Raw genomic sequence first — 14,763 nt, 5'->3', positions numbered from 1 at the left:
GGCCTGGTGATTTGTTTGATTTCATCTTATTTAATCTGAGCAGCACTTCTCCCTCTACATCGCCTACAGTATATAAAAAAAGTGCCGCTTGCATAAAACCTCAAAGCAGTGCATACTGTGTGGTTGTGAGAGCACGACTTCGCCTAGTTTGACTTTGAATTTAAGGTGCTAATAAATCTTTAAGGTACAATATTCCGCCCCGACTAAAGCGGTATCTTTCGAAAAGAATTTCCTCCAGGAGCAATAAAGGATCTTGCTGATCGCGCAAAACCCTCTCCATATGCAATTCTCTTTTTATAATTTGTGCACCGATATCAATTAGTAACTCATTCATGAACGGCAAAGCTATGACTGAATGAATACCACGCACAGACACTGATTTAAGTGTGTGAGCTAATCCTTGTTTACACAGAACAGACCTGCTCCAAGCAGGATTGAGGATTTGGATCTGCTGCTATGACAACACATCCAGCAAGAGTTTCGAAAAACCGACACCAAGTTGTCAACAATTACATCCGGCTAAACGAGTAATCCATGTACGAAAAATATCCCCCTTCATCTTTCATTACTTTCAGATACTGCGTGATGGGCACAGGCGAGCCGGTCATGTGGCGACTCATTGTGTGTCTCATTATTGTTTGGCTACTAATTATGGGGGGAAAAACAAAAAAGACTACTAATGGGCCCGAGTCAAGTTAATTAAAACTAAGCCAAAAGAAGTTAATTAGCAGCAAAAACTGGTCACTAATGAAGAAGATGGTTAGAATGAAAAACTGCAGCCACTACTGCACTCCAGGCCTGGAGTTCGACACCCGTGCTCTATTGTCAATTAGCATTGCCTAATTTTATTTTTAAATTTTGTCTTTTTTCTCTTTCTTCCTCCTGTAGAGCGCTCCGAGCTCCATCATTTGTATGAAAATATGCTCTAGAAAGTTGCTAGAGTTGGACATGAAACCATAAAAGTGGGTGATCATCCCGGTTTTCATGATAATGATCGCCCAGTTGATTCTTGGGTTTTGAGGTCTTCCACCAGCGCAGTAGACCTCACTGATCCCACCTTTTCTGCCAATGTTTCCAAAAGGGGGCTGCATTGTTTCACACTGCGATATTTTCAAAGCACCCGCAGCAAAGAATACTGTTAAGAGATAAAAAAACAGGTCTGTTCCCCTTTAAGTGAAGTTAGTAAATGGACGGACGTTTGAATGGTAACGCGCAAGAAGATACCCAAACTGCAGCACACCTTTAACTTTTTACAGTTTTAATTTTTCCCCATCCTGCTAGATTCACGGGGGTCACACCTTGACCCGAAAGCAACCATATTTCACATTTTAAGCTTTAAAATGAAGAGACAAAGCAAACCAGACATTGTGAGAAGATACCGAGTGTCCACCCTCCACCCATTTGGCAGTCTGTCCTCGGCGCCACAAGTCGCTCTTCCAACTCTGCACGGTTTGTGTACAAAAATGACATTTGGGTCTCAATTGCAGTCTGAGCACACGTTGCACAGTTCATTGACATTTCTCCTTTGTGCCATCAGAGCTTTGTTGCCCATCATCCAAGCTCAGACGCTTCTCAGGGTAAATGTTTTTCAAAACCAGAGTTGCCACCAGGCAAAATGTGGCCACCACAGTCAATATGGCTCGAAGAGCTTTGAACCATGCTGGGTAACCAGGAAGAAGGGAAATATCATAGTGCAGTGCAATACCCAGTCCCATGATGACAATAAGCGCAGCTTCAGTGATGCTGCCCCTGAGCAAGAGAGCCACCCATGCCACCAAAGGTGGCACCACACTGTTGGCCAAGTTCAGCCAGTCGGGTGGAGCAGGGCTCCCCTCTGGCACTGTGAACCCCCATCGGGCCCCCCCAAGAAATGACAGGATGCAAGCACCATAAGCGACTTGCGCGTAGGCCACCTCAGGGTAATACACCTCCATGACAGCCATCAGCAGAGGAGCAGAGACGAATGGCACCAATCCCAAAAGGCCCAGGTAGAGTGCCGGCTTGGGGCTCCGCTTCACCTCTTTCATGTCATACCTGAGCAGGTCCAGTTCACGTGGCCCAGGCTCCACGTCCGACCGCTTCTTCCGGTGGTGGTGACAGGACGTGTGCAAAGATTGCACCTTCAGCCAGCAAGAGACTGGAATGTCAGGACGTCCCATCAAGCTATGGACATGATGAGAAAAATTATACGCAGGAGAAGGAAGGGAAGCTTTGGTTCGGCTTGTACGGAGGGCCAGCAGCTGGGAAAGTGGCACCTGAATCAAAAAAATAAGAAAGAAGTATGTCAGAAAATGTCCAGACGGAACAATTTCTAGTTAACTGGAGAGTTGGAGCATTTATACTTTATCAAGCTCAAGCTCAGAGGTAACACAGTACAGTCCCCTCCAAAATGATTGGAACAGCAAGGCCACAATGAATTTGTTTTTGCTGTGCACTGAAGACATTTGGGTTTGACATCAAGAGATGAATACGAGATGAGAGATCAGAGTTTCAGCTTTTATTCCCTCGTATTTACATCTCATTATATGTTACACAACATACTGTAGAATGCAGCACTTTATGCATCAAACCACCCAGGCTTTCAAGTGTGCAGACGTATTGGAACATGACAAGATGACAGATGTTTTGTGTTCCTCAGGTGTGACATAAGATTGATTGTTTAATCATCAAGTAGCCCCAGATATCCACTCCCAGTTTAAGCAAACGGCTGTCACCTGTGAAGACCGCATTTGGAGTTAAGAAGGGCAGACCAACATGAAGACCAGAGACAACCCCACTGTATGTGAGAAAAGCTTGTCACTCCGAACTGGAGAAAATCCATCAGATGTATTTTAAAAACATTGGGCAAAGCCAGTACCACAATTTGGAATGTCCTGAAAAAGAAGGAAACCACCGAGCAGCAGAAGTCAAACCGGTCATCCAAGGAAACGAACATCATCTGATGATGGACAACTGGTGAGAGGGGTAAAGAGAAAACCTCAACACAACAGTCCGTAACATCAAGAACAACCTCCAAAGAGCAGAGGTGGAAATATCACAGTGGGGGACTGGGTGGTCTCGTGGCCTCTGAACCCCAGCAGATTTTTTTTCTTCAGCCCTCTGGAGTTTTTATTTGTCCAACTGGCCATCTGACCTTACTTTATTCTTTGTTACTTACCATTACAATCTGTTCTTGTTACGGTTTGCTGTGGTGGCAATCTGCACCATCACCACCTGATCAAAGCACTGTGATGTCCCTACATTGATGGATTAAAGGCCAGAAGTCCACATTACCGTCATCATCAAGTTCTTCCATGAAAACCCCGAATACCATGAGGACTGATTGAGGTCATTTATGTTAGGTAGAATGCCTAGAGGGGGCCGAGTGGCCTCGGAACCCCTGCAGATTTTTTTTTCTCCAGCCGTCTGGAGATTTTTTTTGTTTTTTTCTGTCCTCCCTGATCATCGGACCTTACTTTTAATTTTATGTTAATTAGTGTTCCCTAATTCTATTTTCTTATTTAGCCTTTTTTCTTTCTTCATCTTGTAAACCACTTTGAGCTCCATCATTTGTATGAATATGTGCTATAGAAATAAGTGTTGTTGTTGGAGACTTAGAGAAAAACAATGTAGAGGCCATACTGCAAGATGCAAACCACTCGTCAGCAGTAAAAATTGGAAAGCCAGATTGGAATTACACAAAGTACACAGATGAGCCTCAGCAGTTCTGGTAAGACAAAAATTAACCTCCACCAAAGTAATGGAAAAGCCAAAGTATGGAGAAAGAAGGGATCTGCTCATGATTCTAAACGTTCAAGCTCATCTGTGTAGCATGCTAGAAGTTGTGTCATGGCTTGGACTTCTATGGCTCCTTCTGGAAATCATTTTTATTGATGTAACTCATGATCGTAGTAGAAGAATGAACTCAGAAGTCCACTGAAACACACTGTCTGCCAATTTATGGAGAAATGCATCTAAACTAATCCGGCGGAACGTTACTATGCAGCAAGACAATGATCCAAAACTGCCACCTCAACAAAGAACTTCATCAAAGGGTAAAATTGGAGGTTTTGGACCGGCCAAGTCAATCAGCAGATCTTAACCTAATTGAACATGCATTTCACTTCCTGGTGAAATCTGGTGGAGTCCATGATTCAACAACAACATTTATTTGTAGAGCACGTTTTCATACAAATGATGGAGCTCAAAATGCTTTACAAGATGAAGAAAGAAAAAATATAAAAATTAGGCATTCAAAAATCCGGCCATCGATAATCCGGTTCCTTCAGATTTCCAGCATGGATTTCGGAACGCATTTTCAAATTTACCACATTGGCACGCCACTGTTTTCTGGAGGTGCCGCTTATATTTTGATGGTGCTGTAGTCGATAATCAGTTGTTGGGTCTTGCTTGCAAAAGAAAAGAGGTGCCGTAAAACGTAAACATCGTGCATTGTCGATCGCAGAGAAAGTGGAAGTGCTAAAAAAAACCTGATAGCGGCGTGTCTGTGCAACCATTTGCTTTTTATTTAGTGTTTAATTTTCTTTCTTTTAAAGGACTGTACAGGTAGTCATTTTCTGTTAAATATATACAGCATACAGTGGAACCTCGGAACACGTACAAATCGGGTTACGACCAAAAAGTTCGCCAAACTTTTGCATCTGTTCACGACCACACACTTGGGTGACCAACAAGCCAGTTTCCCTTCCAGTTCGAACGAGCCGATGATTTCTGCATGTGTTCAGTCTCTCCCTCTACAGTGTTCTCGGCCTGCAAGGTTAGTTTTCTTGGTTGTTTATCGTTAGTTTTTGTATAAATTAAGGATTTATCAAATTTTTCATTTTTTTTCCCGTTTTTAAAACTCATTAAAAAAAGTGTTTACAGCAAGCGGTTCGTAAGGCTGTAGCGTGTTTCTCTGTTCAAGGTTTTCTCAGTGTTATTCAATGTTTTTACATTTAGTTTACAATTACACTGTGCATTCTATGGTATAATTAAAGATTTTTAAGCACAAAAATAGTTAAAAAATGTATTTTATTTCGTACGGTCTGGAACAGATTAACTGTACAGGTACTCGTCGACTTACGACCGCGATTGGTTCCGACTGACTGGTTGTAAGTTGATCTGGACGCAAGTTGGCCTATGTTAAATAAAGGTAAGAATATTAGACTGGGTAATTATATTGTAATCATCTTAAAGTAATATTTTATTAACATTTTCTTACTTTCTAAGTCAAACACAGCATACTATAGTACAATTGGCTTAATATGTGAAAAACATACAAAAATAAGAAATACTGTACATTTAATTACTGGCACCACTGGTGCTTGGCTACGGGTTGTCGATATCGCCTTCATCAGGCGAAGCTGCGAACGGAGTGATGGGAGGAGTTGCTCTTTTCATAAACATAGTGAGCTTCGTCTGAATTGTTTCTTTTTTTTTCTCTTCATAAATTTCGCAACAAGAGCGAAATGCGTCTTCTCCTGCACGTTCCTTTAAAGCAGCGCTTCCCGATTGGGGGTGCTCGCAAAGGGGTGCCAGAATCCATCAAAGAAGAAAAATGAAAAACATAATTTGTACAAAATCTTAAATTTATCTAGCCATTCCTAAATAATTAAATGGGCAGTCTATTTCGTATCAGTGCAATATGCTGCTTGTTAAAACAGATGACTTCCGCTCTTACGCGCACTTAGTGCTGCGTGGGTATTATGAACTATCATATGAACTCATATTTTTTCATACTTCTCAAACCAAGGGGGTGCGAAATCGGCCTCGTCCATCACAGGGGGTGCAAGGGTAAAATGAATCGGGAAGCGCTGCTTTAAAGTCTCAAACAGAGTTCTAGCCTTCGACTGTATTGTAAAGAGGCTTAACGGCGTCCGCTTTTGAATCTGATCTTCAATCCAAACGTTTAACAATTTCTCCATTTCATGGATGGGCCCGGTACATTGCTTCATAATCACTGTTGATCGCAAAGGTGCTGAACCTTTCACAGCTTCACGAATTCTATTTTTGTCCTTTAAAATAGTCGACACAGTAGAGTGTGATAACTTCATATCACATGCGATTGCATTCCCTTTCTTTCCTCCTTCATACTGTTTTACTATCATCATTTTGGTGTCTAGATCAATGACCTCTCTTTCCTTTTTGGCAGACTGAGGAGTGGACAAATACAATTTCCTCTTGGTAGACATGTTAGGGGTATATTATTATCGAAAAACTGCCAAAACAACAAGACACAAACACACATGGGGCAACACTGTTGCGTAGCGAGACTTGGGACTGCGGGAAACAGGCGCTGCCAACAGCTGGCAGGGGAAACTGTCAAACACGTCGTAAAGTCGATCAGTCGTAACCTGCATAGGTCGTATGTCGACGAGTACCTGTATTTACATACAATCCTATGGGGGAAATGACTTTGGGTCATGACCAAATTAGGTTGTGACCAGAGTTATGGAACGAATTATATGTTGTGACCCAAGGTTCCACTGTATATAACCATCAAAAATCCAGCATTTTCGAAAATTTTTGAATGTCAACCTGTACTAAGTAACAAAGAATAAAGTGAGGTCTGATTGCCAGGGAAGACAGAAAAAAACAAAAACAAAAAAAATCTGTAAGGGTTCCAAGGCCATGAGGCCACCCATTTAGCTGAAAAACTGGGTGGTTTGATACAAAATGTGCCCCTTTCTATGTTATTAAACATCTCAACACATAAATACCTGAGAATAAAAGCTGAAACTCTTGATCTCTCTTCTCATCTTCCTCTTTTGATCTCACTCACAAATGTCTTCACTGCACAGCAAAAACACACTCATTGGCCTTGCTGTTCCAATACTTTTGGAGGGGACTGTACTGTGCTACCTCTGAACTTGATAAACCCTTAACGGTTTGTGCTGGTGTATTTTGTACACCAATTTTAGTTATTTTTGTCCAACGTCTTTTTACTTGAACCTACTGGCAGCATCCGCCATCTATCCTCAGTTCTCGCGGCAATGAAAAATCCTAGCCATTTTTTTCAAAATTGAGCGAGTTTTTTTACATTTTTGTATTTGCTAAGTCTTTCCTTCTATTATAAGGTAGTGGTGATGGCCAACTATGTCTTCTTTCCAGTTAAAGCATGATGGAAGACGCTAGCATGGACACAGTATTTTACATAGTGCAAGACAAAAACCTAGCAACTCCACTAACTAACGAGGAAAGGCCGCTTACCAATGAAAATGTCTGATGACGATCACGTGATTTAAATGCTGTGACTGCGCGATTTAAATGGCAGGTGTTGTTTTTGCGTGAATTAAACAATACTGTGTACGTGAAGCTCAGGAAAAATGAAATATTGTCTTTTATTTTTCTATTCTTCATTATGTAAAGCACGTTGAGCTACTTTTTGTATGAAAATGTGCTATAGAAATGAATGTTGTTGTTGACATCATTTCCTCAATTTGCCAAAAATTTGAAAGATCCAACTTGCTCGGTTTTTCCATAGTTGGGGAGAGCTTGATTCACTACAAGTTCAGCGTCACAATGGCTTCCCCCAGCTGGTTTTATGAGTGGATGCACAGTTGCAAGTTCCATATGGCGCATTTGGTACACCGCGCGGGTACTTAAGAGTCGTGGGAAAAAGTTTTGAGAATGACCCAAGTGTTGGCTTTCACAAAGTTTGCTGCTTCCGTATTTTTAGATCTTTCTGTCAGATGTTTCTCTGGTGTACTGAAGTAGAATTACAAGCATTTCATGGGTTTCAAATGCTTTTATTGACAATGACATTAAGTTTATTTAGAGTGTCCATATTTGTAGTGTTGGCCCTTCTTTCTTTTTCAAGAACTCTGCAATTCGCCCTGGCAGGCTGGCAGTTAACTTCTGGGCCAAATCGTGACTGATGGCAGCCCATTCTTGCATAATGAATGCTTGGAGTTTGTCTGAATTGGTGGGTTTTTGTTTATCCACCTGACTCTTGAGGATTGATTAAGGTCTGGGGAGTTTCCTGGCCATGGACCCAAAAATGTAATGTTTTGTTCCCCGAGCCACTTAGTTCTCACTTTTGCCTTATGGCCAGGTGCTCCATCAAGCTGGAAAAGGCATTGTGGGTCAGCAGACTGTTCTTGGATGGTTGGGACAAGTGGCTCTAAGAGGATATTTTGGTCCCATTCTTTATTCCTTTCTGTGTTCTTAGGCACCACCAGGGCAGAGTTTGCTCAAGAATGGCAGCAGGCAGGTGTGAGTGAGGCAAAGACTTTTGGAGGATGGCCTGGTGGGTGTCAAGAAGGGCAGCAAAGAAGCCAAGAAAAACATCAGGGACAGACTAATATTCTGTCAAAGGGACAGGGATTGGACTGCTGAGGGAAAGCCACTTTCTTTGAGGAATCCCCTTTTCGATAATAATGAAAAGGTAAGCGCCACCATCAGTCAGTCCTGTGTCATGCCAACAGTAAAGCATCCTGAAACCATTCATGTGTGGGGTTGCTTCTCAGCCAAGGCAGTGGGCTCACTCACAATTGTGCCTAAGAACACAGTCCTGAATAAAGAATTGGACCAAAACATCCTCCGAGAACAGTCCAAAGACATGCCAGTTAGGTGGATTGGCAATTCTAAATTGTCCCGTGTGTGTGAGTGTGTCCTGCGGTGAGCTAGCGCCCTACCTGGGGTTTGTTTTCTGCCTTGCGCCCTGTGTTGGCTGGGATTGGCTCCAGCAGACACCCGTGACCCTGTAGTTAGGATATAGCGGGTTGGATAATGGATGGACAACCTCCGACAGCAACTTCTCCCAACCAGGCAAGAACAGTTTGGTGACCCACAATGCCTTTTCCAACATGATGGAGCACCGGGCCATAAGGTGATAGTGATAACTAAGTGGCTCGGGGAACAAAACACTTAAATTCTGGGCCCATGGCCAGGAACCTCTCCAGACCTTTAATCCCATTGAGAACTTGTGGTTTAGAGGTGAGTGGACAAACAAAAAAAAACCCACCAATTCTGACAAACTCCAAGCAGTGATTATACAAGAATGGGCTGCCATCAGTCAGGATTTGGTCCAGAAGTTAATTGCCAGCCTGCCAGGGTGAATGGCAGAGGTCTTGAAAAAGAAAGAAGGGCCAACACTGCAAATATGGACTCTGTGCATAAACTTAATGTCATTGTCAATTAAAGCCTTTGAAACTCATGAAATGCTTGTAATTCTACTTCAGTATACCAGAGAAACATCTAACAAAAAGATGTACAAACACTGAAGCAGCAAACTTCATGAAAACCAGACTCTGGTCATTCTGAAAATGTTTGGCCACAATTGTACGTATGTATGACAATGACGAGTTGTTCTTCATGCAATGACTTTGTCTGCGATGAACATTCAACAACTGAAGTGAAATGAGCTCCCTGTGCAAATCCTGCAGTGGATGAAAGTGTGGCTGGTGACGAATGGACAATGGAGAAGTGGATCAGGTTTATTTTCAGACAGTCCTAGACTGTGTCATACTATTCTGTAATATGGTATTAAATTACATTAAAACATGTACAATTTAAAATGATTGCAATATTTTATATTACAACCTCACAGCATGCATATAAAATAGCCATTTTAACACTGGTGCACAAGGTACACGGCGTGAGTACTTAGGACAGGGGTCCTCAATCACGGTCCTGGAGGGCCGCAGTGACTGCAGGTTTTCCTTCCTACTTAGGAGACGGTCCTTGCTGACAATGAAACTTGGGATTTAACTATTTGGCTTGTTAGTGCTTTCATTCATCCAAGTGAATTTTTAATTGCACTGTAGAGAACATTATCCATGTGTTTTGTGGACCAGATTAGATTTAAACTTAATGCTCCTTCCAATTCCCGTCTCATTTATTTCTAAACAGTTTTTTTAACACCGACTCTTTATGGTGCATATGCACAGGTTTAAAAGGAAGCACATTAGCTGGAGAGCTGCCGGTTAATTTCCATTTCATCTAGATTACTAAATGAAGGTTGTATATATGCACGGATGCCAGAAGCCAGCCGTGCACAGCACCACCTCATATACAACCTTCGTTTAGTAATGTAGATCTCCAAGTAGGGATCCGCCACCATGGTCACTTCAGCACGCGAATCCGCCGCCGTCACCATCAGGGAACTAGGTGGCGCCGTAAGTGGACACCCACAGCGCCCCAGAGTCAAACCCACCGGCTTCCCAGAGTCAGTAGGTGGCGCCCAAAAAAGAAACACAACCTGTTGGGATTTACCTGTATTTGGACAACTTTATGTTGCCTTTTCAAGAGTCTGGCGTTCGTGTGACGTTAAAAGTGAAGGTTTTAACTACTCCATACCAGGCAGAGCCGATTCATGGACAGGAAACCATCTTTACCAAAAATGTTGTTTATAGTTGTGTAACGGATCTCTGTTGATCCGTGATCCGAACCGATTCCTGTCCGCGGTTTGGTACGCACGTGACCCGAAGATCCGAGGAAAAAAAAAAAAAAAGTTCCACTGTATTGTGCGCGTGCCTCTCGCGCACTGAACTGTCATTAAACTTCTCTCATGCACTCTCTCTCGCGCGCGCGCACACTAACTAAACCTCTCTCACGCATTTTCGCTCGACTTTTGTGCGGTTCGCCGCTTCATACGCGTGGTCATGGCCAGCGGTAGCAGTTTAAGCAGTGGAGCTCAACAAACCTCCAGCATCATTTAAAAAAAGTTTTCATCAATAGTGTAACTTTCCCTGCAGCGTTAATATGCAGCACTTATTTGAGGAGGAGATGTTTCTGTTAACCTGTGGAGGCAGTGTCGGGAACTGGATATGAAAGCCCTTGTCGTTTTATTTGAGGTGCCTCCTTTCAATATGGACCATTTTGCTATGTTAGATATTAATCTTCTTGTTTTAAAAATATTCGTAATTCGGCGACGTAGGGAGAGAAAAAATCGCCGCCGCTACTGGGTTCATCCTCTGACTGCACAACGTCGGGTTAAAGGAAGTTATGAAGAAATGCGAAAATTTCCGCGCAAGTTTTTTAATTACTGTCGGATGTCGGTTTCCACTTTTGATTGTCTGCTGCAGCTGGTGCAATGCCACAGTGCACGCCGATCAACCAATATGCGACTTGGTGTTAGCCCTGAAGAGAGACTACTTGTCACTTTGAGGTAAGGAAACAGTAGTCGAGTGTGCGCTTACACCGGTGTTATGCACTGAAATGCCCCCCGCCATGGATTGCCCCCCCTACATAATCGTTATCAAATATTATATTAGAACATAAATTAATAGGTTCATGGTTTACAAATTACATGAGACAATAAAATAAAATAAGTAATATGAAAATATATGTTGTATATGAAAACATAAAAATATTAATATTTTTTCATATACAACATGTAAACTTTTATATTGTTTATTTTATAATAAAATTACTTTCGTCGAATTTTTCATCATAAACAATATTTATTTTTATTATTATTTTATTAATTATTATTATTGGGATATATCCGGTCCTCCGAAGCGTAAAATAAACGCGCAGAAAACGAACTAGAAGCGGTTTCCTTGCGTTCGTTGGGTTTTGAACGCCAAGAAAAAGCTGCATGCAACGTTTTTTTGATGCCGTATAAACGCGCTGCCGGACAAACGCACGTCACCAAAGCCCGTGTGAACACTCTCATTGACTCCTACGTGTAGAAAACACTCGGCGCTTGATCCGCGCTCACCGGACGCTACGAACGCAAAAAAAACGCTCGATTTTAACGCCCGTGTGAACAAGGCCCAAAAGAAGTCGGCAGTGGCGGGGCTTTTTGGCGAGACTTTTGCACAGAAGGACATGGTCATCAAGGCGTTTGCTGACCCCATCAAAGAGGAGGTGGTATCCTATGAGGCAGCAAGTGGCATTCCAGTCGATGGTGATCCACTGACTTGGTGGAAAAGTAACGAATGTAAATACCCTCACCTTGCCACAATGGCAAAACACCATCTTGCTGTGCCTGGCACTTCAGTGCCTAGCGAGAGGGTGTTCTCAGCAGCAGGGGACCTAGTTACAGCAGAGATCTACACTTTCCCCAGAAAATGTAGACATCCACATGTTTTTGAAAAAGAAAATTGAAACTATAAGCTCAAGTCTGCTTTGCTAGTTTTTATTTCTCTCTCCATGTTCAAAGTAAGAAGCAATGATGCCTTAAATTGCATTTAAAGTTGTTTTTTATTGTGTCCACATTAAAGGAAATAGTTATCATACCCTATATTACACCTTAATTTGTATTTATATAATTGAGTGGAATGAGTCATGAGTTGAATGTTTTTTAATACTTAACTAAATAAACGGAGGGTTAAATTTGTCTTGTCTTTTTTTTTTTTTTGATCCGTTGCACCACTAGTTGTTTATAAGGAAATTTTTGATTAACTATTTTGAATTTACCATTTTATTAATTTTTTGTTTTCAATTGACTTCATTTAAACCTTTACACTCCGATTTTTTTTTTTTACTTATGAGAGCAGCAACCCAAAGACATTTTGGACTTAAATGATATAACAATTAAAATTTCAATTTTAGTTTTAATAAATTGGCTAATTTTAGTACAAATATATGTATTTAATTAAATGAAAACTTTCCCAGGACGCTCCCACCCTCCATGATTTTTCATCCCTCCAAAGATCGGATTCTTTAGAGAATCGGGGGTTTACTGGTTATGAAATAATGCCTGGTTAGAAACAACTGGCAACAATTAAAACAAATGCAGATGCTAAAAACTAAAACTGGAAATTAAAGATTCAGAATTGTAACAGGCACGATATCTAAAATGAATCCCAATTACTTTAGTAGTAAATAAATGGGTTCTAATTAAGACATTGTTTGAAGTGAATACCTGCAGCCATTGCGGACCTCTGTTATTGTCCTCAATAATTTAAGTAACATTTTTCTTTGATGAATGAAAGTGCTAACAAATCATATGGTTAAATGCCAAGTTTCATTATCAACAAGGACTAAATTTAAATTAGGAAACTGGCTGGAATGAAACCCTGTAGCCCTCCAGGACTGTGATTGAGGACCCCCGACTTAGGAGATGAGAAGTGGTGCGAGTAGTTAAGGGTTAAACTGCATTTTCCAAATGTTCGCCCAGTTCTGCAGCTCGTCCTGAGCTTTTTGAATTATTTTGCTGCCTCCTTAGCACTTGCCATTCCTCTAATTTTACTGTCATTTGCGAATTTCACTAGTTTATTAACAACACTTGAATCAATACCATTAATATAAATCAGAAACAGTAAGGGTCCAAAGACAGACCCCGAGACACCATTCTCCTTATAACTGTGTTCTTTGTCTCCTGCCGGTTAACCAACTTGGGTTCCAGTTTTGATTTTAACCCCTGATGCCTACAGCTTCTGGTTTTAGAATTAATCTACAAAGTGGGACACTGAGTGTCAACGGCTTTTAAAAAGTCGTTTCTGTCGCATAGCAAATGACGTCGTTCACAAAGGCAGAGGCCGTGAGAGAGCGGCTTAGGACAGACTGTCCTCTGATGTAAAAACTTAGCAAATCGGCGATTGGAATTTTAATGTTAAAACGTTTTTTAGATGCTATAAGGTCTTCCCACACAGACCTTCTCGTGTTCCCGTACACCCGACGATACTACAAGACTGACCAATACACACGACGTACACATCGACGCCGCTCCAGCGTCACTCCTCAGCCACACTTACCTTGTAACTGCTCCAGAATCTCGAGCGAACAACTCCCCAAAACATCCTGCGAAGTAATAGGGGCTTTTACCAACTCAAATCCACGCGCAAGCCAGGAGCTGTCAGTGTTTCAAGCCAACGAGCCACGCGCACCCAGTGGACAAGAACTAATGCCGCGTTTTAATGTTCCGGTTAGGAACTAAACCTTCACACTCGGGGACACTTCCACGCGTCGTTTATTAAATTCGAAAACATATATATGTAGAAAAGACTCAAACTTGCTAGTATTTCATAAACAAAAGCAAGAAGGAAAACAAAAATCACGACTCTTGACAGCAATAATCCGTGTTAATTCTCTCAAGAAGCCGATGTGCAACAATAATGTGTCCGGTGGGGAACGCGGGGATCATTAACAGTTTGGTTCCTTTGACGCGATTCCCTGACACCTTTTGACTGCCGTGTCCTGAGGGAAGAATTAATAATTATTTCGGACAAAATTAAAGAGATATTAAAATAAATACAAGTCTTATTGGCAATGCTGATGGACAGACGAGATTAGACATGAGTCCCCTTTGATCTGTGATGTTTGCTGATGACATTGTGATCTGTAGCGATAGTAAGGAGCAAGTTGAGAAGAACCTGGAGAGGTGGAGATCTGCTCTAGAGAGGAGAGGAATGAAGGTCAATAGGGCCACCAAGACAGAATACATGTGTGTATTGAGATGGAGGTCAGTGGAATGGTGAGGATGCAGTAGAGTTGGCGAAGGTGGATGAGTTCAAATACTTGGGATCAACAGTACAGAGTAACGGGGATTGTGGAAGAGAAGTGAAGATGAGAGTGCAGGCAAGGTGGAGAGGGTGGAGAAGAGTGTCAGGAGTGATTTGTGACAGACGGGTATCAGCAAGAGTGAAAGGAAAGGTCTACAGGACGGTAGTGAGACCAGCTATGTTATATGGGCTGGAGACGGTGACACTGACCAGAAAGCAGGAGACAGAGCTGGAGGTGGCAGAGTTAAAGATGCTAAGATTTGCATTTGGTGTGACAAGGATGGACGGGATTAGAAATGCGGACATTAGAGGGTCAGCTCAAGTTGGACGATTGGGAGACAAAATCAGAGAGGCGAGATTGCGTTGGTTTGGACATGTGGAGAGGAGAGAT

At 42.0% G+C, this 14,763-nt stretch overlaps 1 protein-coding gene across 1 annotated transcript; it reads right to left on the bottom strand.

Annotated features, from left to right (window-relative positions):
* Positions 1–1,241: 1,241 nt before the first annotated feature.
* On the bottom strand, positions 1,242–14,025 carry tmem69 (transmembrane protein 69). Its single transcript, XM_039735563.1, has 2 exons — positions 13,626–14,025; positions 1,242–2,255 (listed from the first exon to the last, which is right to left on the bottom strand). Exons 1-2 carry the CDS (start codon positions 13,668–13,670, stop codon positions 1,509–1,511), a joined length of 792 nt encoding a protein of 263 aa, XP_039591497.1. The 5' UTR covers positions 13,671–14,025; the 3' UTR covers positions 1,242–1,508.
* Between the last annotated feature and the right edge of the window lie 738 nt (positions 14,026–14,763).

This window comes from Polypterus senegalus, chromosome 14 (assembly GCF_016835505.1).
Source record: "Polypterus senegalus isolate Bchr_013 chromosome 14, ASM1683550v1, whole genome shotgun sequence".
NCBI classification, from domain to species: Eukaryota; Metazoa; Chordata; class Cladistia; order Polypteriformes; family Polypteridae; genus Polypterus; species Polypterus senegalus.
The sequence above is the reverse complement of the archived record's forward strand: the minus strand, read 5'-3'. Positions and strand labels throughout refer to the sequence as shown.

Coding starts and splice junctions, on each gene's coding strand:
- tmem69 (XM_039735563.1), bottom strand. CDS start 13,670: ATGTTTTGGGGAGTTGTTCGCTCGAGATTCTGGAGCAGTTACAAG. Junction 2,256..13,625: donor GATTCTGGAGCAGTTACAAG/GTAAGTGTGGCT, acceptor TTTTTGATTCAG/GTGCCACTTTCCCAGCTGCT.